This window comes from Accipiter gentilis, chromosome 29 (genome assembly GCF_929443795.1).
Source record: "Accipiter gentilis chromosome 29, bAccGen1.1, whole genome shotgun sequence".
Taxonomy (NCBI): Eukaryota; Metazoa; Chordata; class Aves; order Accipitriformes; family Accipitridae; genus Astur; species Astur gentilis.
In genome coordinates, this window is record NC_064908.1 from 7,129,978 (window position 1) to 7,154,360 (window position 24,383).

Consider the following 24,383-nt stretch of genomic DNA (forward strand, 5'->3'; position numbering starts at 1 on the left):
GGAATAAGACACTTGGAAGCAGTGGCCCTATCCATACTCTGCCACAAGGCCAACCCTGACACAGAGTGGAGCGAAGAGGGGCTCTAGTACAGCAAAAGCAAAAACTAAACTGGCCACTACTAGGATTGCCCCAAACTTCAGCAGGAAAAGCAGGTCAGACCACTGAGGTCTGTTACAAAACCTCCCAAGGACTGCAGGTGTGAGATGCTGTGAGGCAAGGGGACATGTTATTCGGGAGGTCCTGGATGGTTGCTGCATCCTCATACGCCCCAAGAAGCAGGTGTGCAACTGCGCTTGCTCAGTCAAGCTCTGCTGAGACTGTCCTGTGCCTGTTTCCTCTGGGGTCAGAGCTTCAGGATGGAGACAACAGATGCACCCCCTCACCGTTCTCTTTATTTACAGACACAACATTAACTGGGGGCATGGAGATGAGAAACGGCACCACGCAAAGCATCTGCCCACCCAGACAGAACTGTGCCTGCAGCAATGTCTTTGCAAGCTCTGTGCAGTGGGAGGGAGAGTGGGCGCATGGTGCAGGCTCCACGATGTGGGGAAGCCAGCTGGTCAACCAAAAGGCAATATACCTCTCCGTGGCTGAGCCTCCTTTGCCTTCTGAGTCATCTATTTCCACCGGCCGCCCACCATGGTCTTCCCACGGGCAGCCTTTGACCTGGAAGAGAAGCAGAAAAGCACATGCAAAAAGGCGTTAGTGACCGTGTAAGAGGGACAAGGTGGGGGCTATCAGCAGTCCTGCAAAGAGGACCAAGCCATCTCCGGTTGATGCTCAGTGCCCTGTGGGTAAGGTGGTCTTCAGTGGCTCCAGGCAAAACCTTGTGTCCTGAGTCAGTCTATGTGTTTTGGGACTCTATGGGAACAAGCTCATGCATTTTGCCAGGTGTTTCCAAGGATGCCCAATTCCCTTCTCATGCTTCTCCCTCCCAAGATTCCTTCAGAGAAGAATCGATGCGTTGGATCTCTGGTTGCAGAGGGATAACAATGGCTGCAGGATCCTCCTTCCAAGAACCCAAAGCTGTGAAGCTGTTAGCCAGGACCCACCACATCACTTTTCTTAACGAGCATCAGAGGAACAAGCACTGCTCTGGGCATGGGTCAGTAGAGAGGAGGAGAAGGCTCGGGTGGACAGTGAAGGGCATTTCTGGCATGTCATCATGAGAGTCACCAGCACAGCTTTGGCTGCCAATCCTTGGCATTGCCTCCTCCCTCAACCCTACTGCTAGCCTGATATCAGCCCCAGCGTCCATGCAGCATCCATGCAGTGGGAGACACACAGCACTCAGGGAACACCTGTACTCACCCTTTGCTGCAGTAACAGGATGTGTTGGGGCAGAAGAGAAGAGAGATTTGGTGTAAGTGGGCTGGAGATGCTGCTACCTGACACATGGGGCAGGCTGAGCACCTCTCATGTGAGATGGCAGGGCGGGATGGGGATGCAAGAGCAGCATGGTGCTCCCGAGGGTGGGGGGTAAACACCCACCTCCACCCTCCTACAAAGGGTCCCCCAGTCCTGTGGAACATGGGCACAGGAACAGGCTCCCCTGACCTTGCGGGGCTGCACAGCTCCCACAGCCTGTGGGATTTCCCCTCCTACATGAGCTGGGATCTCCAGCACCTTCCCTGAGATACTGGGTACAGCCACTGCAGGGATGGGGGCAGCTGGAGGCTGGCAGGACCCCACAAGACCCAAGGCTCTATGTGCAGAGGTGGGGTCTAGCCGGGGTCCATCTCCAGCTGGGGTCTTTGGGCCAGGGGGAAGCTGGTGGAGGTGGGAGGCAATGGGGGTCTCTCAATAGGAGCAGAGCAGCATGGACCAAGGTCCCTGGGCCAGACCTGCAGGTCCATGAACACCGGGTACCAGTGGGACCAGAGGCAGGAGTGCGAAGGACAAGAGGTGGCTCTGCGAGGGTGCAAGAGAGCCAGGAGATACACAGGGAGGGAATTGGGGCCAGAGGAGCAGGGAGCTGGAAGGGCAGGAAGCATCAAGAAAGGATGCTCAGCCTGCCTGGGGACTTACACTTTCTGGTGGTCACTAACGCGGTTTCGGAGGACATTGATCTGCAAGAGAAACACAGGCAGCTGGTGAGGCCTGGCAAGATGCCCCACGCCCAGCCAGAGACGAGGGTCTGGGCAAAGATGCATCACTGCTCTCTCTTCCCCAGTGGTTCTTGCATGGGGTTTATCACTGGGCCATGATGTGCAGCGCAGTGGGAAGCCTGTCACAGTGCAAAGCACACATCCCCCGGAGCTGGGAGGCCACAGGGACACCACAGAGCCCCCTTCACCAGCTGTCACATCATCCAGCATTTCATAGCTGTGTGCTCAGCCTTGCCAGGGTGGCTGGCAACCACTGGGAGGGTTGGTTTGATCCTGGCTCATCTCCAAAAGGGAGGCAGATGTGGCTTTGCTTTCAGTGTTGCAGAGCCTCTTGGGTGTTTGTCCCCCCATGCAGAAGGTGGGGCACAGTCCTTTTCTGGTGTGGCCAGCTTCCCTGTGACACCACCATCAGTCAGACAACCCACCTCGTCTCCCACATTGGGAGCAGAAGGAGCAGCCAGGCACACAGAGGCTGAGCAAGCTCATGGAAGACCTTGCGGCTCACCTCGTATTTCTGCCGCTTGAACTTTTCCTGCAGATCAAATTTCTCAGCCTCCAGATCACGAATGGTTTGCCATAGCTCCTTGGCCTTGTCCCTGTGGGAAGAGCTGGCTGGTGTCAGTGCAGAAAAGGGATGAGTCCCACAGGGAGCTCACTGCAGGGGACAGGGAAGTGATGGCACCATCTCGCCTGCTCCCCCAGGACGGGTCTCTGCAGGCTTCATGACCAGAGAGGGATGTGTTAGCCTGGCGGTGATGCCAGTCCACGAGTGGACCAGTCCTGGGTGAGGTCGGGACATATGGGGACATGCATGTCCCACGCATGTGAGCGTGGCTCCCTCTGATGGCCAGCCCGTCAGCAGCAGCCTGGCAAAGGTGGCCCTGCGGAGCAACAGAGCCCATGTCCCCGGTGGGGTGTCACAGCCCGTCTCCCAGCTGTGCCATCACCCTCTTGTCTGGGCTGCAAGGCCCAAACAGCCTGCACCGGCCCAGGATCCTGCCCCAGGAGGTGGGACCCAAAGCAGAGCCCCTGCCCTGGACATCCCTCCTGCAGCCCATGCTCACCTCAGCTTGTCTTCGTTGAGGTGGTCGATGTTCAGGGGCTTCCGCCGTTCACTGAGGATCTTCTTCTTCTTTTCCCGCTCTGTTTGCTTCTTCCCACCCTTTTTCTCTGACTGAGGAAACCATCAGTCCATTGGAGGGAAGGAAATCTGCCCAGCATTTGCTCTACCCTTATCCCCAGTTCTGGCCCCAACATCCTCAGCTTTTGGGACTCCAGAAGCACATGAAGTACTCAAGGAAATTTTGGCAATAGTGGACAAGACCCCCCCCCATCCCTGTCCCTGAGGTGTGGCTGGACCCACCCTGGCCAGCATCTGCAAAGCAGAGCTCTCAACTCAACTTTGGCCCTCTGACCGCTGCTGTGACCCAACAACGGTGGCCTGTCTTCTTCTGCTTGTAGAAACCACAGTGCTGTGAAGCCAACCCATGGTTGAGCCCTTCCTAGGAGCACCAGTGGCTTCACCGCAACCACCCAGGGCAGGATCACACCTTCTGCATGTAGCCTCCAAAATGCAGCATGTTGGAGAAAGCTTTCTTCTTCCGCGCTTCCTCCTCAGCCTTCTTCCGTGCCTCCTCTTCCTCTTTGCGAGCTCTTTCTTCCTGCCAGGGTCAGAAGCAGACGGACAGAGACCTCATGGACCGACTTGCATGCAACACACAGTTCATGCTCCCATGTGCTCCATGGCCAGCCTTGTGCTACCCAAGACTAGTCCAAGCCCCCCCATCCCTGGAGGGAGACTCACGGCCATGCGGGCTTGGCGCTCCTTCTCCCTCTCGCTGCGAATCCGCTGCTGCTCTGCCCTCTCTGCTCGCCGCTGTTCCTGCAGAAGGAGAGGATGTTGGCTTGGAGACCCCAGGGAAACTGCATCTTCTTTGTCCCTAGCGACACATCCCTGACTCCAAAAGCCCTGAGAGCCCCAAGGGCAGATCTGATGCTCCCACGCCTCCCAAGGGAGCATGTGGACCAGTGACCATGGGGGAAGGTGCATCTCCGTTAGACACCGCAGCATCGCAGCAGCCAGACCAGGGGCTTCCTGGGCACTGGGGTACAAAATCTGGCTCAAATCTCAGGCTCTGTCTTGCAGGGACATGGGATATCTCAGGTCTTGCTGTCAGGACTGTGGGGAAATGATCGTGCCTGTGTGCCCACAGGGGAGAGGGTGGCAATAGCAATAGAGGGGAAAGCTGTAGGCATACAATCCTGTCCTTGAGGGACATGAGCTCTTCTTCTTCCTTTTTCCTGCTTTCAAAGTGGGCTTCAATGAGGGCCTGCAGTTCATTCAGGTCCTTCTCCATGCGCTTGCGGTGGATGTCCTGCACCGGATAGAGACACCGGACAGAAACTCACATGAGTGAAGCCCTCCAGGAGCTGCAGAGCTGCTGGGCACAGTGTGGAGGAGCAACGTGAGGGGATCAGCTCCCAGGGCTTGATGTTGACTGCACTACTTACGTCAAAATCCAGTCGCTCACCATCTGGGATTTTGGGAGGCACCAGGTTTGGCATGAAGACCCTGCAATCGAAGGTGAGCTGGAGGATGGTGAGCCTGACAGGACAGTGCCTTTCATCCATATGCTGGTCTGCTCAGCCCTCTGAGCCTCACAGTCCCCAGGGATACAGAGTGAGCACATTTTGAGGACAGGGAAGTATAATGCTGCTTGCTGGAAGTTGCCAGCTGGACAGCCTCAGAGGAAGAACTCTGGCATTCCCGGGAAGCACTCCAAGGCACCCGCATGTCTGGAATAACTCTGCAAGCTGCAGGCAACTTGGCCATGACCCTTTGCCAGGCACCCTGTGGTTGGCAGCCACCCCACTGCTCACCCAAAAGAGCACAGAAGAACTGCGTGCTCCAGTGTGACCTGAGACAGGCAGCTGGAAACCATCCTCTCATCCTCTGTGGGCTTGAGGGAGGGCAGGAGATGCTCAGTAGGGGCACATAAAGACACAAAGGAATGAAGAGATCGTGGCTGAGGACAGATCTGCCTCCCAGACTGCAGCATCCTGGGGTCCCCAAAGACCCACAGGTTACTGGCAATGGTTCACGGCCCTGCTCCTTCAGGCAGGTGCTCCTGTCCCAGGGATGCTGGCACTCATGCAAATGCCTGCTTCATGCCAACCATGGCCAGGAGCATATTGGAGAAGCAAGACCCTGGCTGTGCCATGGACCATGTACCCCAGGCTGGGGTGCACACAGATTTTTTTCCAGCTGCAGTGCCACAGGGCAGCTGGGCCTCCTTCAAGGAGCACACAAAATGCTTCGAGACCTCATTCTCAGGATCTTCTTCATATTCTATGTTTATCTGCCTATTTCTCTCACTTTTTCTTTCCATGTCCCAGTTCCCACCCAGCTTTCATGCTTGAGGCTTCACTGTCCCATGCCCTTTATGGATTGTGGTGCTAAGCCCATCACATGGACCTTCTGCCCTGGCACAGCTCCTAGTTCAGACCTTGCACCAAAGAAAATGCACCAACACTTACTTGGGCTTTGGCTTCGATTCACCTGCGGGTCCCCAGGAGCAGGAGAGAAAGAAGTTAGTGTCACAGAGGCATTTGCTTCCACACCTTGGCACAAACCCCACAATACTGAACTGAGCTACCCCTCTCTCCCAGCAGCACAGACTGCACTATGGATCATCTTCCAGCAAAGAGGCATGCAGTGAGGTGTCCATCTGTGTGCCAAAACCCAAGAAACACGTTGATGCTCCTGGCTGAGCAGAAAGGCATTTGGTACATCCTTACACAGATGAAGGGGCAGTCCCTCCCACCCCAGAAAGGAACAAGGATGGATACTTCACCTTCCCCAGGCTCCTGCTCTCGTTCCCCCTCTCCACCTGTGGAAAACATGATGCTTTGGCTCCCAGAGGCCAGACCTGCTCTGCACCCTACCCATGGACACAGTGGGATGGTTCAGCCAAGCTGTTCCCCTCTGCCCCATGCTTATCCCCCCTGCAAAACCCAGCTCCATCCCTCCAGGATGAATGGGAAGAGAGCAGCTGCCTCACAGACACCCCTCACTCACAGACAGACCAGGAGATGCCCAGGTCCTCTCCAGGAGAAACCCAGACAAGCTTTGCAAGAGCTCGGGCTGGGAAAGCCGTAGTACTACCCTCTCCTTCTGTACTTTGGGTGAATTTCTTAGCTAGGCAGCACAAAGCCATCCCTCCTGTAGGCCTCCTGCTAACCCAGCCCTGGTGGAGGATGGGGCCAGGGCAGCTCTGCACCATTTACCGCAGATTCTTTCTCTTCAGCAGCAAATGAATACAATGCCAAAACCACCATAACAAGGGCCCAGTGTCCTGGGGGACAGGGAATAGGACTGAAATGGCCAAAACTGTCTCTCCTCCACTCCTTTACCTTCTCCTGGTGCTTGCGTTTCATCTTCTTGTTCTGTTTCAAAAGCAATGGGAAGAATATGAGTATTTGTGGGTGAGGGCAACCACATCCCTCCAGCACAGAGGGGTCCCAGCACCCTAACTTGGGGAGCACAGCTGGTATCTGAGCCTGCCCCACCAGCCATGACAGCATGGGGACACATAGGATAACAGGCAATGCCAGCTGCTCCAAAGAGGTCTCATGAAGTCCAGTGCTCTTTGGATGGTAAGACGCATCAGAGCATGACCCCAGCTCTAGAAATGCCCCCTCTAAGGCTACAGGGACCTCTTGGTGGAACAGGTTTAACTCAGTTTTGGCATTATTTTGGAGTGCTGGACACAAACTCTTTGATCAGCAACAAGCAGAAGACACCATTATCCTCATGCTTGCAGCACCAAGGCACTCAGTAGATCAGGAAAGAAGGTCTCAGTTTTGACACCTCCTTACTGGAAACCACAGATACAGGGGACAGCTGCCCCTCTGTGCTACTGGCCTGTTGTCACAGGCCATGCTGGGTCATCCCAGACCACCCTGCTTGCCACCCCACTGAAGGAGAGCACAGCTCCAGCCAAGCCACAGGAGCTCGCTGACAAAGCCACCACACACCTTCTGCCTTGGTTTCTTCGGTCTCCTCGTCTGCTTCCTCTACCTGTTCTTCCTGACCTGTGGAATAACAGGCAGCATGAGTCCAACAGCAGCCGCTCCCGCTGGCTCCCTACAGATCCCGGTGTCAGGACAACTGCAGCATGGAGCGGGCTGAGAGAGAGGCCCGAGGGAGACATAGCTGCAGGGAAAAGAAGCAGCGGCTCAGAAGGCAAAGGGTTTCACTCTAACCTTTACCTAAGGGCTGCTCTCTGTGCTTGGGCAGGGCAAAAAAAGTAAAATTAAAGGATTTATAGCCACCTCCTGCTTTTTCCCTCATTCCCTCTCATGCTGTCATGCTCTTATACCTCAGGATGGGGGTGGGTGATTTCTATTGCTCTCCTCTAGCCAGCAAAGAACAACACTGGCTGGCATTAGAGAACGTGCCTTTGGCACCTTCACAATCTTATTTATGACACTGTTGGAGCATTTTTCCACTGGAGGGAGCAGTAACCCCACAAGAGTCCTCCACTGGAGTCAGAGCGATGCTGGGGCCCACAGGTCCTGGGAAGACTTGTGGTCCCACAGCAAGAGAGAAGGAAAGAAAAAGAAGATAGCAAACCACGAGTGCATTTGGTTGACAGATGTAAGAGAGAAGCCACAGACACAGGAGCAGATATGCACAGCACAGCAGGGCAGGAAAGGGGGAGTGCAAGAAACAAGAGAGAGAAGTGGAAGAATGAAAGAAAACCATTTCCCAACCAGGGAGAGGCAAAAGACACACCGACCCACGACATATTCACAGCAGCAGTGGAGAGACGAAATAAAGAAAGGTGCAATAACTACCGTCTTCTTCCTCTATCCATTCTTCCTCTTCTGAGCCAGGGAGGAGGGAAAGGAATAAGTGCAGAGGTTAGCTGGACGCCATAAAGCTGTGGGATGTAGCTATGGTGTGCACGAGGTGACTCTAGCACTGCAGTGGTTTCCCCCTTGTGCCTCTCTTCGGTTTTAACATTCAGGGTGTTTTGCTGTGCAGCAGCCCAGGCTGCGTGGCAGTGTCCTGAAGCAGCAAGAGGCTCAGCAAAACCCAGCTGCCAAACCCAGCCCCAAATACACAGCCCAGCTGTGTCCAGAGTGGCTGTATGCACCATGGGGTTTGCTTCTTCATCAGACTGAGGCAGTTGGAGGTTTGTGTTTGACCAACATTAATATACATTCAGCTGAGGCTTCAGGTCTTGTTGAGTTATTGGGCTCACATCTCTGCCAACGTCCAAGTCCAGTATTTCCACCCCAGTTTTGAGTCAAGGGATCACTCTGACAAAACAGATCCCAAGAAAATTCAGGCTGGATTTGGTCATACTGATATTTCAGACGGAGTAATCTAGAACATGGTCCCATCTGCCTTTCCTGGTCATGATTTCCCCATTGCAGTCAAGGAGCTTACCACCACAACCCACCCAAACAAAACACTGAACCAACAGCATTTGTTTCTTGGTCCTTGGAACTGCCAGTGAAACACCTACCTTCTTCCACGTACTCCTCTTCACAGAGCACACATGCAGACAGGAGAGAGGGAAGGGAAAAAGACGCAGGTTATTAAAGCTGCTCTGATCATTTCTTAGCTTCAGCCTCAGGTCAGCCACAGACGATCCACGTCCTCTTACCTTCCTGCTCCCTGCAAAGCACAACACAAATTTGCAGTTACAGTGATCTGCTGCAATGGGGCGTGTATGTCCATCAGTGGGGCCAAAGAGGAATTTCAAATTTCCTCAAGGCTGGCTTCCCTTTTTTGTAGGAATGGGCAATGACTGCTGGACAGGCTGCTGTGTGGCATGCTGTAAGGTGACAGTGGGGATGGGACAAGACCCAGATCACCCTGCAGGCTGCAGGTAGCAGGAGCTGAAGTGCTCAGCTGACAGTTCAACAGTGGTCAGAGCACAACACTGTTCTGCAGCTTGAGAATATTGAGTGACCATGGCCTGTAATCCTTGAAACGGGCACCTCACATCCCACCTTTGCCCCATTCCTGACCTTGGGGGAGATGCACAGTCTGTCCTCAGGTGTGTCCAGGGGACACTGGGCACAGGGGTTCAGACTGATTGCCGAGACATGCGAGCCTGTCATGGCATTTAAACATAAGAGAAGGATTCATGTCTACATCTTCTGCTGGTGGATAAGTAGGAACTGTGTTTGGACTGGTGCCTATGACAACATAGCTTGGATATTGAGCCCCTTCTCTCTGGGGTGCACCTCATGGTCCAGCAGCCCTCACCAGCAAAAGTTGCCCTCAAATTTGGGCCTTGAGGAGTGATGCTCTGGATGTGGTGGTAAGACCCCAGCAGCAGCAGACTGATGACTTCGGCTTTTCCCAGGTCTATCTGTCTCACTGATTTGGACTGCAGCAATTCTAATGCAGGGACTGTCCCTTGCCATGTATGTGCTGATACCACTCGCAGTGCAAAACTCCCCACTGCTGGGGGTCTCAGCACTATCACAGCAGTGGTGCAGATGGGCACACGGTGGGGGAATCCCAAGGCCCTTTCACGCCAGGTGCTGGGGTAATGACGAGAGCCAGTGCCCTTCAAATAGCACCCCTAAGCAACACTGCGACCCTGCGGGAAGGCAGGAATAAGGAGAAAGAAAGGGTGTTTAAAAACACACCACTTACTGCTCATATTCTTCGACAACCTCTTCGGAGTCCGACATGCCTGGTTATCTAGCAGAATTCAAGGCAGATTGGAAAAAGTGAGGGTTAGGAGCTGAGATAAGGACAAGCACAACTTGTCCTCCAGCACCTGAGACATGGGCACAGAGATGCTGTGTCTCTCCAAAGTGCTTGGAGCTTCAAGCTGTCCCCAGTCAGGCTGTGACAGCATTATCTCAACAGAGATAAGGCTCCCTCCTCCCCTCCCGTCCCAGGATCACAGCTTGCCCCAAATAGGAGGCAGGAGATTAGACACAGCCTCATGCAACACTGATAACTGCTGTCAGGAGCCATGTCCAGGACACACAGCTCCCCTCGCCACAGCCATCTCAGGATGCTCTGTTTGCTCAGGGCACGGGAAAATAACCCAATTATAATGTTCAGCTTATTTTGCTTCCTGACTATTCTTAGCTCAGTTGGGTTATAGGAACTTGCAGGGACATCCTGTTATCTCAGGTTTACAGTCCTGCACAAGCCACAGCACTAGATCTCGGTAAGACGTCCCAGCCCAGCCCTCCAAGTGCAGAGTGTGCTCTGGAAAGTGGCAATCTGGGCTCAGCAGGACTGAGGGCCCTGAGACTGAGGTTAGCTAAAAGGAATAATTCACAGCCTGGTTTAGCAATAGGGCTAATAACTCTGCAGAAACGGCCATGCTCATCTTCCCAGCTCACCTGTCTCCCTCCCAGCCATGGCCAGGACTTTACTCATCATCCCACCTTATTTAGCTTCCACCCAATGCTCCACCGCAAGGTCAGTACAGACAAGCCCCATGACCAGCCCCAGCCCTGGGCATCCCAGAGCAGCCCTGAGCATCAGCCCAAGTCCCTGCACAGCCTGTCCACTGCTTGCACTTGTGCTAGACCTCAGCAAAGCTGAGATGCAGCAGGACAACGCAAGGCAGCTCTAGAAATAACTTCCATGTGCTAAACCACCTGTTCCCAGAGCAGCGCCGCTTCACTTCTTCTGCTGGGTGTCTGGGAACAACTGGTCCTGGCTACATCTGTCGAGTATTTATTACCCTGGATGGGTAGGACAGGCTTCAGGATCGCTTATTCAAGATGCTGAATCCAGAACTGGAATCCACAAGCATGGGAAAGACACATTACAGGAGGAGTGCCTCTGCATACCTGTGGCTCCCAGGGGGTTGTCAAATCTCACTTCTGAGCAATGACTCAGAAGGTGCTTTTTGGAGACAAATGAAGTCAGAACTCAGCCCTGTCTGCCTTGGGTTCACCACCTGCTTCTGCCATCATCGTTCCCTTGCCTCTGATGCATCTGGGGCTTGGCCCTAAGCACAACCCTCTAGAACCATCCCCTCAATCTCTGTTCCCCATCGAACATCAATTCCTGGCCCCACTTTTCCCCCCAGCTTGGCATGGTCCTGCTACCCCCAGAGTTTGGCTAAATTGTTTATGTGGCCTCTGAGCACCCAAGACTTCATGTGGTCCTTTCACAACACAAGAGCAGAGACTCCCTCCTGGCCACAACAGTGCAAACATGCATTTGTGGAAGCTTATTTCTACATTTCCTTTCACCTCCTCTCTCATACATCACTAGATCCCACAGAGCTTTTGCTGAGGAACAGCAACAAACCCAGCACTGTTAAGGGGGTACACTAGAAAAACTAACGTTATATCAGAAAGAGCCTCTAGGAAATACTTATCCATCCTCTGCACAGAAACAGATAAACCTTTCCATTAAAGCGCTGAAATCTTGTTTTGAAAGAATTAGGAGAACCCAGCAGACATATTACAGAGTTAAAGAGGAAACATTGCACATATTGACTGAAAAAAATCTACCATAATTTGCTGTGGATAAAACGCTCCAGATATCCCTCCCACTCCTTAAAATCCCCCTGGCGGGTCACAATTCTGGGGCTGAGTTAATCCTCCACAGTTCACAGTCTCTGCTTTCCTCCAGGCTACCCCGACATGGAGCTCTCATTTCCCAGAGTCATGTCACTGCTCCCTTCCTGCTTGGCAGGGCCAGACCATGCACAGGAGCATCCTACCTCTAACCCACCCTGTGGGCTGCCGGTAAGCCAGGGCCAGGCTGGCCTGACTCTCCCACAGGCATTGCATCCCTCCTGTCATCTCCAGACACAGGGAATAGGATCTATGAGATTCACCTGGAAACAGGCCAGCCAAAATCCTTCTCAGCCACCTTGGCACACATCAGGGTAGTTCAAAAGGCATTGGGCAAGCTGCAAATACAAACCCCTGGAGAGGGTCCTGATGCTTTATCCATGGGAGTGCCTTCATGGCAAAAATACATCCCAGTGCAAGCGGCTGGGGAGGGCCATTAACCCTGAGCCAAATCACTGCTGAGTCTTTAACAACTGCCCTTCCCCTCAGCACCCTACGCCACGAGTGGGCGTCCCGCCGCCCCAGCCTTACCTCTGCCGCAGGACGCTGGTGAGATCCCAGGGAGCTGAGGGGAAGCTGGCGGACGTCTGGGAAATGCTCTTTGGGGGCAGGAGGCTTTAAGGGGGCTCCAGCACCCACCCCGGGGCGGGCAGCGGTGGGAGGAATGCGCCCGGCGCCCAGCAAGGAATGCAACACTTGTGAGCTGCTATTTTGGCAGCCGCAGCCCTGGCCCCCTCTGCCGCTCCCCCTTCCCCCCCAGGAGCCCATATAAGCCCAAGCTATTGTGTGGCCTCAGAGATTTGCTATTTTAAACCCTCTGGACTGAGATACGCAAGTGCCCAAGGGGCTGACACAAGCCAGCCAGCTGTCACTTTCTAGGGCCAGGGACGCTGATAAGGCAGCGCTGCCATGAATGGAGGACTGGACCCTCCATCACAGCCCCTGACCTGGGCTTGCTCAGCCGCTGCACCAGGTCCAAGATGCTGTAATGAGAAGGGAAGAGTCTCAGGCTGCTTTTACCACACACCCCCAGACACATTTGTCTCAGGTTTTTGCCTTTTTACCTCCTGCCAGAAGAAGGGAAGCAAACTGTTCCCAGTCCAGCCCAGGAGCAGGTGACCGGGAGCGTCTTAGAAAGAGCAACTTTTATTAGAAAAAAAAATGGCACAGAGAAAACAAAGTCCTTTCCAAAGCCCAGCAAGCAAGATCAGATCCAGGGGCAGCAGTAGAGCCCCACACCAAATTTGGACACCGCAATAGTTGCTCAAGGCACAGCCCTAGCCCATTGAATGGCTCTGGCACAAGGATTTGAGCATCATTTTATGGGCTGCCCATGGCACCTGAAAGCTGGCCTCAAGAGAGCACTCCTTTTCCCTGCTGGGTGGCCTCAGCAGCCCAGGGAGTGCAGGACCAGGGGGCTGCGTAGCCATGGGCAACGGGCTCAGGAAGAAGGGTGAAAGGGAAATGGGGTCTGCAGAAGGGGCCCAGCACAAGGTGCTCAGCTCCGTGCAACACCAAAAATAGGGTTGTGGCCAGCCCACTCCTCCTGTACCACTGAGTGAAAGGGGTCACTGCTTGTAGAGGGCAGGGGACAGTAAGGGCAAGGTGGAAAAGGCCAAGGCTCTGGCTCTGGCTTAGCTCTGTGCTGGAGGGAAGCACCAGGGCCATCAGGTCCACCCTCCTTCCATAAAGCATCTCCAAGCTGCACTGGCACCCGTGTGACTTTGCAAACACTGTTTGCCTTTGGTTGGGTCCCTCCAGCAGTGACAGCCTAGGAGGGGGGGTGACATCTGCCTGCCCCACCTCACCCCACATGAGCCAGGCAGCAGGGATGGACAAGGTCCATGGACATGCAGCTGAAACTCCCTTGGCCAGGCAGCTTCTTGCCCCACTGACATGATCCAGCTGCCAAGATGTATAGGTTGATCCTCTTTGCAAGCAGTTGTGGGCCACAGCCAGAGATTAGAAGCAAAACACCAAAATATTTTGGGGAAACAAGGCAAGAGTCTGCCTTCAGCACTTGCAAGGAGTCTCCAGGCCTGGGCGCTCCCAGGCAGGCAGTGAGTGAGGACTGGGGGCGCAGGGATAATCTTCCAGCCTTCTTCATTCCCATCCCACAAGCAGAAGACCCCAGCAACCTGGGGTGCACCTACACGTGGCGTGGGAGACTCTCATGGCAGTGGACTGCTGGACGGTTGGGTACGGCTAGGCTTTGATCTTCAGAGCAAAACAGTTTTTCCCAGATCATCTGATATTATTACAACTGATATTATTACAACTGGAAAAGAAAGTGAGAAACAGTGAGGCCGGGCCTGAGGATGCAAACCCCCAAAGGCAGCTACTTTAACCAGGACCATACTTGTCCCAAACAGAGGATGGGGCATGCAGGCATCCCCTAAATCCCACCACATGCCACTTCCCTTCCTCTTCCAGACCAGACCTCTTCTCACCCTTACAGCTGCCTCCAGTTGTCCCCTCCTGCTGACCCTCCTAAGTCATGGGATCCTGGATGTTCCACACAACCCCTCCCCCCCCCATAGTCTGGTTCTCCCACACCTGCCCTGTGGGTGATGCACTGGTGGGCAGGTCCCAACTCTGACACTAGCTCAGAGAATGCACGAATTTTCAAAGCAGTTCCATGTCTACCTTGGTGTCTCCAGGGTTGTCTCCAGGCTGCTTTACCCAGACATCACGGTTTGGCAGGCTATTTATTTTCCTGATGTCCTGCAAACAGGAGAGTCATAAGTGGCACAAGGTTTTCCCCATGCATCACGTGCAGCGTTGCCCTGGTCTGACTTGAACAAAACCTTGAAGCATACATGCTCCAGGTAAAACCAGCCAGCTTTGAGATTCTGCACCTGGTAGACCCTCAAAACCAAGTGCAGCTCCAGCCCACAGAGATGGATGGCAACAAGCATCATTATAGGGAAAACTGATAAAGGAGCTGCAAGCTTTACCCAAGAGTGACCCCAGGAGCAAACCTTTTCCTGGCAGACAGAGCCAGCACACTCTCCCGGTACAGACATGTTTGGGCAGTGCTAATCTCTGCAGCTCAGCACTGGGGGTGCCTGGGCTTGCCTGCCCGGCCTGCAGGGCTGGGCTGGAGCTGCCCCTCCTGGTCCTGTACCCATGCAGCTGCAGGAGACTCTGCTAAGAGCAGTGGAAAAACACCTCATTGCTGTAAACAGTGATACCTCCCCAGGACCTGCTGAACCTCCCCTTTCCAAGTACAGTAAACTACCCAAAGAGGCCAAAGGGTCTCTTGTACATCTCCCTCACATACATGCCCCTGGAGCAATCATGGTGACAAAGTGATGACCTCTGAGTCCCCTTACCTGGGCACTTTGCACCCACAGCTACAAGACACCCTACTTTTTGGGGCTTGGATACACTGAGGGTTGCAGATCACTCTGGACCCCACATGCAGCAGGAGCTCTCAGTGCACACACAGGTCTCAAAGTCCAACAGAGCCCAGTGCTGAAGGACTGAGCATATGGCTCATCTCCCAGTGGCCTCCAGGACAGAGCTAGTCCTCCAAACACTGGTAGAGATGGGATCATGTTGGGGTGATCTCTCTCAGTGGGGGCAGGTCAGGTCCCAGCTGATGCTTGCTCCCTCCTCACCCCACCAAGGGCTGGGAACAGCTGCTTCGGGCACTTTGGGTTCAGGATCAGGGCACAGCAACAAGTAGAGCCCTGATGACTCACCGTGGTGGCCCTGCAGCACCCAAATCTCTGACCCTGGCTAAACTCCTCTCAAACCCTTTAATGGGTTCAGCCAAGGGTTCATCAACCCTTCAAGACCCACCACCCCAGATGCAGGGACATGTCTCACCAGGCTGCCTGGTCTCAGGGCTCTACCCCGAGGTCTTGGCGCAAGCCAGTACCTTGCTCTTTTCCTCTTTGGCAGGCTCCTGAGCTCGGCTGATCCACAGATTAATGCGGGATGTCACTGATCCCGGGATCTTCAGGTTGTCCTGTGGCACAGAGAGGGACACCAGCATTACAGCACCAGCTCTCCCACTGCACAAATGTAACTCAGGACAGTCCCCAGAACATGGGGAGACTGAGCAAACCCGCAACAGGCAGATACCAACCTACACCTTGGCTCTTTCCCAGCTCCTGAGATACGAGCACGTTGGCACTAACCCACACACCACCAGAGCACAGTTTTGGTGGCAGCCAGTGCCCAAGCCCAGCCTTGCCTGGCACCGCTCAGCAAGCACCAGACTCCCACCAAACTGCATCCAGGCAGCAGCCTACTGGGCTGTGTGTTGGTATCCAAAGAGGGGAAGACTCGTCCAAAAAGTTGGTGGCTGCCCCAGCACAGGACCCTACTGGAAGGTCCTCGTTCAGGCCAGCTCCTGCCCTTACCTTCCTGACAGCAAGCGGCTCAGCCTTGCTGGGAGCACTCGCCTCGAAGAAGTTGCGCTTGCTGGCCACCCCCTCCGAGGACAGCAAGAGGCTTTTCTGAACAGTCAGAGACGATTTCACCACCTCTGAGCGCTGGGAGGAGAGAGGGGCATCAGCAGGGGCCATGCTGCACCACAAGCAGTAAAAAGCAAAGTCCTGCTTCTGGCCTGCATCCCAAGCCCATTGGGGTCTGCTCCTTCCCTGCCTATCACCAGCTCATGGGCTTGCCCCGCTGCTCCCCCCAGCAGGACTGTGCAGCATCCCCATGACCATCTTCAAGGGATAACCCCTCCCTGCTCCTAAAACCCTGAGACCAACCCCTTTTTTTGCCTGGGACCATCTTCTTCAACCCCATTAGTATTGGTTGTTCGGTGCAGCTCAGTCCCTTTCTCCCTTCCCCACTCAGCTCAAGGCCACCCCTCTCCTTCTCCCCACACATGCCTCCCATGCCAGTTCAGCTCTGCCAAGGGTTTTCGATACCTGCACAGCTGAGGTGTACTTTTCCAGCTTCTCCCCAATGGTGGTGCTGCTACCTGGGATCCTCAGACTTGCGCTGATGAAGAAAAAGGGAGGGTTGAACACTCGGGATCTCCTGGGACTCAGCCCATGGTCCTGGAGGACTCCACTTAGTGGGAGAAGACCCTGTCCAACCCAGGCACTCCTCCTGCATCTGTCTGCCAAGTGAACGAAGGCAGCTCATTCTCTGCTTGTGATTAAGATCTCTGGGTCTCACCATCTTACTAGGGCCACACTGTACACTGAAAAATAGCTCTGAACTTCTCAGTTTACCCTACCTTCACCACTGCCAGGTCTGAACTGCATCTTCACTGATATCAGTATGAGTTTGCCTATAGTATGCCTAGGAGCAAGCCCAGGTGCCCGTAAAGTCCCGCTCTGCCCTGCATTCAGAGGTGGGAGAGGGCAGCCTATTGACTCCCTTGCATTCAGACCTGAGCCCTTGGTTCCTCAAGGGTTTTTAAGCCACCTGTCCCAACCTTGCCATGGAGATGTGGAGAATCACTTGATCTGGCCACCAAAGCCAGATCAGGTTGCTTATGGACCTGTATAGAGGGTTTTGGTATCTCCAAGGATGGGACCCTGTTGTGGTGCTGCACCACTTAATACTTAACCACTCCTGTGCAGACACAAGCGGCAATGAGAAACTGCATCAACCAAGAGACAGCAGGGGCTAGCTGGGGGGATCTTGTACAGATGGAAGCTATGTGTTGGACATTGTCCTGTCCTCTGCTAAGCATCACTGCCCGGTCAGCCTGGAGACCAATGTTCAGCAGACCTGTGCCAGGGCACTCACTAGCTGGTACCAGGTCCCATCACTTCCTCTTCCTCCTCCTCCTCCTCCCTTGGAAAACAAAGGATGACAATTCCTGCCCAGCAAGACCAAAGTAATGTGAAGAGAGGTGCTGACCTCCTTGTGAGAAGGCTTTGGCTTTCTTCTTTCTGTTTTCTTGAGATCACCTGGAAGACACAAGGAGAGGAGATACTGGAGCCAGCTTTGGTTATCAAAAATAATCATGGGAGAAACTGTCTCAGACTCATCTCCCCCATTTTCAAGCAAGCTCCATTTTCACACACACCAGAGCTTATCTCATATCTCAAAGCTCTCCAGACTAAAGACACTTTGTAGTGCTAACAGTTTTATTCCCAATAAAGCACCATGAAAGTCAATTAAGCCTAGCCAGTGAGCTCTGATTCACAGCAGGGAGGATCTCAACAGCTCTTGGTTTTCCCAGCCTCTCCAAGCACTTTATTCCAGAGATCTTTTGCAGGAGCTAGAATTGAAGATATTCTGAGGGATGTAACAGGGGACAAGAAAGAGGATGGGTTTTATTTTTATCCTGTGCTCTCAGAGAAGACAAGAAGAGCCGGAGGGTGGATGGTCACTCATGTGACTCTTTGGAAAATCTGAGGACAACGAGCTCCCTGTTTTCTCATCACTTCCCACAAGTTTCCATGCCAGCACAAAGTGTACGAACATGGGCATGCTCATCATCACAGGCCTTCGGTCAGACACAGAGAAGGAAAATGGAGGAAAGACTAAAGCAGAATTGAAATGCCCAGATCAAGGGTGGATTTTGAATGCACTTTTGGGAGCAGACTCTGCCAACATAACCTGGAGACCAAAGCAACCCTTCCTTCCCCCCATCCTCCACTGCCTATATGGGAGTCTTTCTCCCACTTGCTTTAGCTCTTACCCGAAAGGAAACAGTTCTTGGGCTGGTTCGTCTGATGGAGCTGCTGTAGGTGACATGAGTTGGAGAAGTATCTGACTTTTCTGCAGGTTCATCTTGGGTGGGAGACAGCTGTATTACCTGCTTTGAGGGATTCCTGGATGGTTGCTGAGGAAAAAGCAGACATCTGATGCATCCCTGCAGAGTCTGCAGAGAAGGCTGAAGTGCAGGGAGCAGAGCAGCCAGGGTGGGAACTGGTTTGGAGGCAGGAGTTCGAGATCAAAATCCCCCAAACCTTGGCTGTCTCATTTGGATACGCAAAGCCCCAAATGCCTCTTCAGTGAAACTGTGATGGCAATCAGTAGGGGCTTGCTGGAGAAGGTGATCAGAATAGTACATGCAAGGGAGGGAAAGGAGGTGGTGGGACCCTGCCCACCACCACGTGGTTTGCAGCTCTCAGAAAAACCTTCCCCAAAAGCCCATGGGTCCCATTTCCCTCCTGGTACTTCGGGGCTCTCTCTCACTCTGTTGTCCTCCCAGCACCCAGGACCTCACACCCCAAGGGCTGGAGCCTTGTCCATTCCTGCTCACCTGCTGGTCCAGAGATGAGGTCACCACCAAGGCTGTCTTCTCTGTGCTGCGGCTTCCCTGTCTGGTAAGGATCTTCACTTCACGGAGCCGGCAGCGCCCCAGCTCCAGTGATGCCTGCTGCTGCAGCTCCCCCACCTCCTTCCTCTGCTCGCCTTGAGGAGACCCCACACCTTGCCTCTCTTTGTTCTGGAGCTGTCCCCTCACCACCACCTTCCTCTCCGAGGCTGGCTCTGGGTGCTGGTCTCCTGGCAAGTCCCCTCTGCCCTTGGCTGCATCCTGACCCCGCTCTCCAGCCCTGATGCTCTCCCGCCCCACGTGTAGCTGTGTCCTTGCCTCTGCACAGCTCGCTCCCACCCCTGGCTCCTGCTGCTCCTTCTCCTGCCTCAGCTTTTCAGAGGCAGTCATCGGGGACTTTGTCCATCTCCCTTCTTGTGTCTTCAGCACCTCCGAGAGCTTATGCTCTTCCTCATTCTCCGGAGACACTGGCTTCACCAGGGATTGAGGTCTAGAGACAGAGACAAAATGGAGGGCAAACCTCAGCACCCTGGGGCCAGAGGACTGGCTTTTGTGCTGCAGGTAAGGTTAACCCAGGTGAAAGGCTCTGGGGGGGAATCCCACCAACATCCTGGAGGCATCCCTGCAAAACAGGCCTTGCAGCCACACTCATCCCCATCACCCCAGCTAGGCTCTCTGAGAACAAGTTTGGATTAAAAGTCTTTTTTTCCTTTTCGTAGCAGAGATTAAGTATTTCTGCAGCCTCATCCCAGGACATCAGCATCCACGAAGTGCTGTGCCAACGAGCTGTGGGCTCAGAGCAGCGTGCTGGTTCTGCTGCTGGATGGGACATGTGTCTGTGTCTCTTCACTGGACTAGATAAAAATACCACTATCTTTAAGTGTAAAGTGTTGGTTGTAAGTCAATCTGCTATGGCAGGGTTCAACCACAGTCCCAATACATTCTGCAAAACAGTCATTTCCCCTCATTCCCACAGGCAAACACATGAACCAGATTTGGGAAGGGGCAGATAGGACACTTGTCCAGGGCCATGCAGACTGTATCTACACAGTTGCCAGGACTTGGGAAGGAGATGGCATATTTGCCCTCCTTCTGAATTGCATTCACCATATGGCCAGCCTGTGCTAGCACCAGGGAAGGGTGACTTGTCCTGTCTAGCTTGTTCACATTAGTTATATCCACCCCCTATTCAACCCATATCGAACCCAAGCATCCTAACTCCACCCTGTCTGAAACACAGAGAGAAACACCTCTAGAGCATGAGTCTCACTGTGGACAAAAAACATCTAAATATTGGACATTTCCAGGATCAATTTAGAGAGTGGGTCAGGTTGTGTAGGGGCAGCCTGATCTCAGGGCACCTCCAAATCTCAGCTCCCTGCAGCAACGGCCTTTGGGAGCACCACTGGAAAGCCCTTGGGTCCCCTCCCCACTTCAGCAAAGGTCATACAACATCACTGCAAGGTTCAGAGGAGGAGGAGGACAACCAGCCAGGCTCTGCATGCTTGGCTCACCTGTCCTGCAGAGATGAGTGCCTGTCTGTTCTTACCTGCTCAAGATGCCACTGGGGCATGGCCAGCACCCATCTGATCTCAACTTCAGCACCAACCCTCACCCCTGGCACACCAGCTCCCTGTGCTGTGGGACATGTTGAGGCCCATGACTGGGCCCACCAGAAATATACCCCTCTTCTTGTATTCCTCGTGTGAAGCCCAACCTTCTGCCTAAAGGCCCATTGGACCCCTGCTTTTCCCATAGCTCAGCCCACTCTCATCCAGAAGAGAATCCCACCAACTGCAGCAGCTTTGGCTCAGGGTTGAGAAAAACAAGGCAGCAAGCTGCAAGCTGTCAGCATCATGAGCAAGACTGATGCTAGCAGGACCCCCCCCCACCTGCTGGAAGCTGGACTGGTGTCTTTCACAGGGCTAGGAGGTTCTTCATCTGTCGATGTGGAGGACAGCATGTTCCGGTGCCTTCGCCGGCGCTCTCTTTGCTGCTCTTCTTCATCCTCAAGGGTCCTCTGCCTGGCCAAGCTGTTTGGGATGAAACATAAGGACATGGTGAGGCTGTGTCCTGCATGGGGAGCTTGCAGCTCTGATGCCAGACAAGAAAGGAGATTGAAACACCCTTGGGCAACGGCCAAGGGGCTGATGGAGGTTGCCTTCCCCAGTTGCTGCACAGGGCTGGAGGAGAGGGATGCCAACACGAGCCAGGTGCCGCAAAGCACTCTCGCTCCACCCAGCTGATGCAGGCATTTCCCAACACAAGCACTTTATAACTCCCAATTTCTTCTACTGGAGGGAGCATTCATTTAAAAGGAATCTCTACATTAAGCAAACCTTCCAGGGAAAGGATATTTAACCTGTAACTCAGCAAGGCCAGGACCTTAGAGCCACCACATAGATCTCAACCACATGAACTGGAAGGGTAGCTACTAGTGGCAGAAGATTTTAGCCCCAATGTGAGTTGTGGTGATGGCATTTTAATTTTTATTAAGCAAAAAGCATCAGATGCAGAAGCATCAGAGGCTGAAGGCAACTGCTGACAAGGTCTGCCTGGAAACAGGGACAGCAGGAGCTCCTCTTACTCCCTGCATGTGGCTGGGACTGGGAATTGTTTGTAATCACAGATTGTACCAAAAAGGCAAGGTTTGTAATCATCTTTAAAGAGTCACCTTTAAAGATTTTATTTTGCACAAGCCAAGTGTATAAATTTTTTGGATAAAATGCCATGCTGAATAAAAATTCTTTGGAAAACACCAGCTTTCCCTTCCTTTCTCTGTGCAAAACCTGCCCACCCTCTCTGCCGGTGCATGAACTGTGTTGGGAAATATTTTTATTGGCTGAATTGAGCTTTTCACAACAGTGTTCATTTACCTACAGCACTAGTCCTCAATCAGCTGCAGACACATGCAAGGGTCCCAGTGGAGCTCCCACCACCCCCAACAGCCTGACAGGGCAGAGCCCTCCCTGAACAGGATCCATCCCATTGCAGCATCCCAGCTCTGTAGCTGGCACTCCAGTTTCATCCATTCTCAGGGTTTACTTTGAATTTGACTTTTAAGAATGTGAAAGTCAGAGCAGGTCCAGGCCTGTGGTATCGCTAACGCTGTTGCGGACATGGTGACTTGCAGCGTGGTTCACGAGTTACTGTGTAATGAAAGCTGGGTCATAAATTAAACCACATTACCCCCCGCAACTATTTGCAGCTTCTGTTCTTCCTGGTCGAGGGAGGCGGGGGAGCGTGAAAGGGTCAGCAGAGCAGAACGGAGAGCAAAGGGGGAACGGGTCCTGGCTGAGAGCTCAGTGCCTGTTTGGGGACAGGGGGTGTGCTGCTCTTCCCTCCCACCGCCTCCATCCCCATCACCCCTTGCACCCCCAAGCAGCCTTCACACCCCAGCAGCAATCAGACCCATTGCTGGGGCGCTCCAGGTGGTCCCTGATGCCATGCTTGGCATTGGGAGAGGCGGGGATGGAGAAGGCTGGGACCTGCCCCAGGGACCCCACAAGCATCCCCAGCTGGCTCTCACCCTGCTGGGGGACACCCCCCCCATTCAGCTCCTTGCAGCTGTGCTCGCCTCCATGGGCCTGACCCCGTAAATATTTGTACACAGCTTAGCTGCACTGGGAAGGCAGCATGGCTTTATTTGCACAGCACGATGTGATATCCTGGTGCAGCAATCATTGCACATACACATTCCCACCCGGCAAGGTTAGCACGTGCGTATGGACGTGCCTCTGCTAAGCACTGTTGTCCCTCAAGCAGTGACAGCGTGGAACACTAACGCTGGTTTAAATCCACAAGAGCCAGTTACTTCTTTGTTTTTGCATGCACAGGCTCTTTTGAAATGAAAATGAGATTTTCCTGCCTTGCAGTTGCTTGGCTCCTTCAGAGGCAGCACATAACCTGGCATTATCAACATGCAGTTTCTCATTATTTGTAATTAAGAAATCTACCCATTAAGCTATGGATTTGCTTTGCCAATCCTTCCCTCCTCTTTTCAAAGAGGGATTTATTTTTCACCATTTTACCTTTTTTAATCTCAAAGAGTTGAATAAAAAAAGATTGGCAAGTCTCCCCCTGCCTTGTCCTCTCCTGCCCTGTTAATCATTAGTGCTGAGATATCTGACATTTGTGCTGTTTCAGTGAATGCTGTCTCATCTAATGAGAGAGGAGAAACTGCCTTCCTGGGTTGTGAAATAACCTGGGTGCAGGACCCCACTGGGCTTGCCTTTGGGCAGGTCCATGGCTCAGAGGAGGTGGAACTGGATGGGGCTGGGATGCCCTCTGGATCCGTCCCATCCATAACGGAGGCAGGGTGTGAGCTGGCAGCCTCCGAGCAATGGGGTCTCAATTCCCTTTTCTGGGTGGCCGTGGTGGGTGTCTTACTTGAAGTGCTGGTGTTTGCAATTAAGTCTCAGAGCCATCACATCCCCTTAAACTAGGATTTCTGCTCCATTTTGTGCAAGAGTGTAGCTGCTTTTGAGTCACCATTACTGTGCCTGTGCAGCTGAGGTTGGCAGTGCTTGCCCCGGGGTCTGCAGGAGGTCCAGAGCTATTCCCACATCACCCAGGCTTCTTGTAAGCCCCTGACTCACACACACACACCCCCACCCTGATGTCCAGGAGCCTCACCTGTCCCAGCTCCCATCGGAGCCAAAAACCACTTTTTAGAAAAGACCGAGTGGAGCAGCCAACCCACGGGGCTGCAGGGATCGTTCAGCGGCCGATGAATCAGTTCTTGCTCAGTGCCGGATGGGCAGAGGCTGCAACCTCCACACGCAGAGCCGGCACACACACCCAGGGGCTGTATGGATACGGGGCAAGGGAAAAACCCCACAGCCGGCTCTAGAGCAAGTCTGGAGGCACAGCCCAGGCAGACTGTATCCCAAAGAAAGGCAAACCAGACCAAAAATATATCCAACACAGGGCAAGGATGCATTTCCAGATCCATTTTCCTATGCGGCACTCAGCTTCCCCAGGCAGCAGAAACAAAAATGTCTCTGATCTTGCCCACTCACAAGAAACTCCAGTAGCGCCGAGCTCTCAACAGGGCTGGCACCACCTCTGAAAGCAAAAACCCCCATGGCAGCTGCCCCCTCTTCCCATCCTCCCCCTTGGCCAAGGCTCGCCGTGCCAGCAGCCCACCTTCACCCCCCTCCCTCCCGCTGGTGGAAAGGGTTAAGCATTAAACCACAGCACCTACCTGGAGAGATCAGACCAGTTCCTTCTGCTAAAAGACATTCCTGCTTCCTGTGAGATTCAGAGAGCCCCTAAAACTTGTGCAGGCATCAAGGCCAAGGCGCTGTCAGACCTGCGGGGATCTGTGCTGCCCAAAGACTCTGCTCCCCGCGGAGGGAGGAACTCCCTGCAAGGTTATTTCCCTGTGCACCTTTACCCTGCCTGCAACCCATTTACCACCACGCTGCATCACATGGTTTCTTATCTACCTTGACAGAGGCAAGGCTGTAATTTTTCTACT

At 53.6% G+C, this 24,383-nt stretch overlaps 2 protein-coding genes across 3 annotated transcripts; both read right to left on the reverse strand.

The window, feature by feature from the left end:
• Positions 1-405: 405 nt before the first annotated feature.
• Positions 406-13,909, reverse strand: TNNT2 (troponin T2, cardiac type). Its single transcript, XM_049833064.1, has 17 exons — positions 13,848-13,909; positions 9,794-9,841; positions 8,790-8,800; positions 8,649-8,666; positions 7,972-8,001; positions 7,150-7,206; positions 6,526-6,558; positions 5,967-6,002; positions 5,650-5,671; positions 4,624-4,684; positions 4,371-4,487; positions 3,917-3,994; positions 3,663-3,773; positions 3,177-3,286; positions 2,618-2,708; positions 2,033-2,073; positions 406-670 (listed from the first exon to the last, which is right to left on the reverse strand). Exons 2-17 carry the CDS (start codon positions 9,829-9,831, stop codon positions 622-624), a joined length of 903 nt encoding a protein of 300 aa, XP_049689021.1. The 5' UTR covers positions 9,832-9,841; positions 13,848-13,909; the 3' UTR covers positions 406-621.
• Positions 13,894-24,260, reverse strand: LAD1 (ladinin 1). Of its 2 annotated transcripts, none has more exons than XM_049833062.1 (10): positions 24,108-24,260; positions 20,794-20,934; positions 18,887-19,391; positions 18,320-18,463; positions 17,533-17,582; positions 16,587-16,659; positions 16,068-16,199; positions 15,581-15,670; positions 14,341-14,418; positions 13,894-13,972 (listed from the first exon to the last, which is right to left on the reverse strand). In XM_049833062.1, exons 1-10 carry the CDS (start codon positions 24,143-24,145, stop codon positions 13,967-13,969), a joined length of 1,257 nt encoding a protein of 418 aa, XP_049689019.1. In that variant the 5' UTR covers positions 24,146-24,260; the 3' UTR covers positions 13,894-13,966. The 2 variants fall into 2 exon arrangements, with proteins under 2 accessions (XP_049689019.1, XP_049689020.1); XM_049833063.1 differs by having other exon boundaries at positions 13,943-13,957.
• Positions 24,261-24,383: the final 123 nt, after the last annotated feature.

Excerpts from the sequence above, each read along its gene's own strand:
- TNNT2 (XM_049833064.1), bottom strand. The coding sequence starts at position 9,831 with ATGTCGGACTCCGAAGAGGTTGTCGAAGAATATGAGCA. Across the intron at positions 6,003-6,525 it reads AACGCAAGCACCAGGAGAAG|GTGGAGAGGGGGAACGAGAG; the intron begins GTAAAGGAGTGG and ends TGTTTTCCACAG. Across the intron at positions 2,709-3,176 it reads CTCAACGAAGACAAGCTGAG|GGACAAGGCCAAGGAGCTAT; the intron begins GTGAGCATGGGC and ends CTCTTCCCACAG.
- LAD1 (XM_049833062.1), bottom strand. The coding sequence starts at position 24,145 with ATGTCTTTTAGCAGAAGGAACTGGTCTGATCTCTCCAG. Across the intron at positions 17,583-18,319 it reads CAAGAACTGTTTCCTTTCGG|GTGATCTCAAGAAAACAGAA; the intron begins GTAAGAGCTAAA and ends TGTGTCTTCCAG. Across the intron at positions 14,419-15,580 it reads CCAAAGAGGAAAAGAGCAAG|GACATCAGGAAAATAAATAG; the intron begins GTACTGGCTTGC and ends TCCTGTTTGCAG.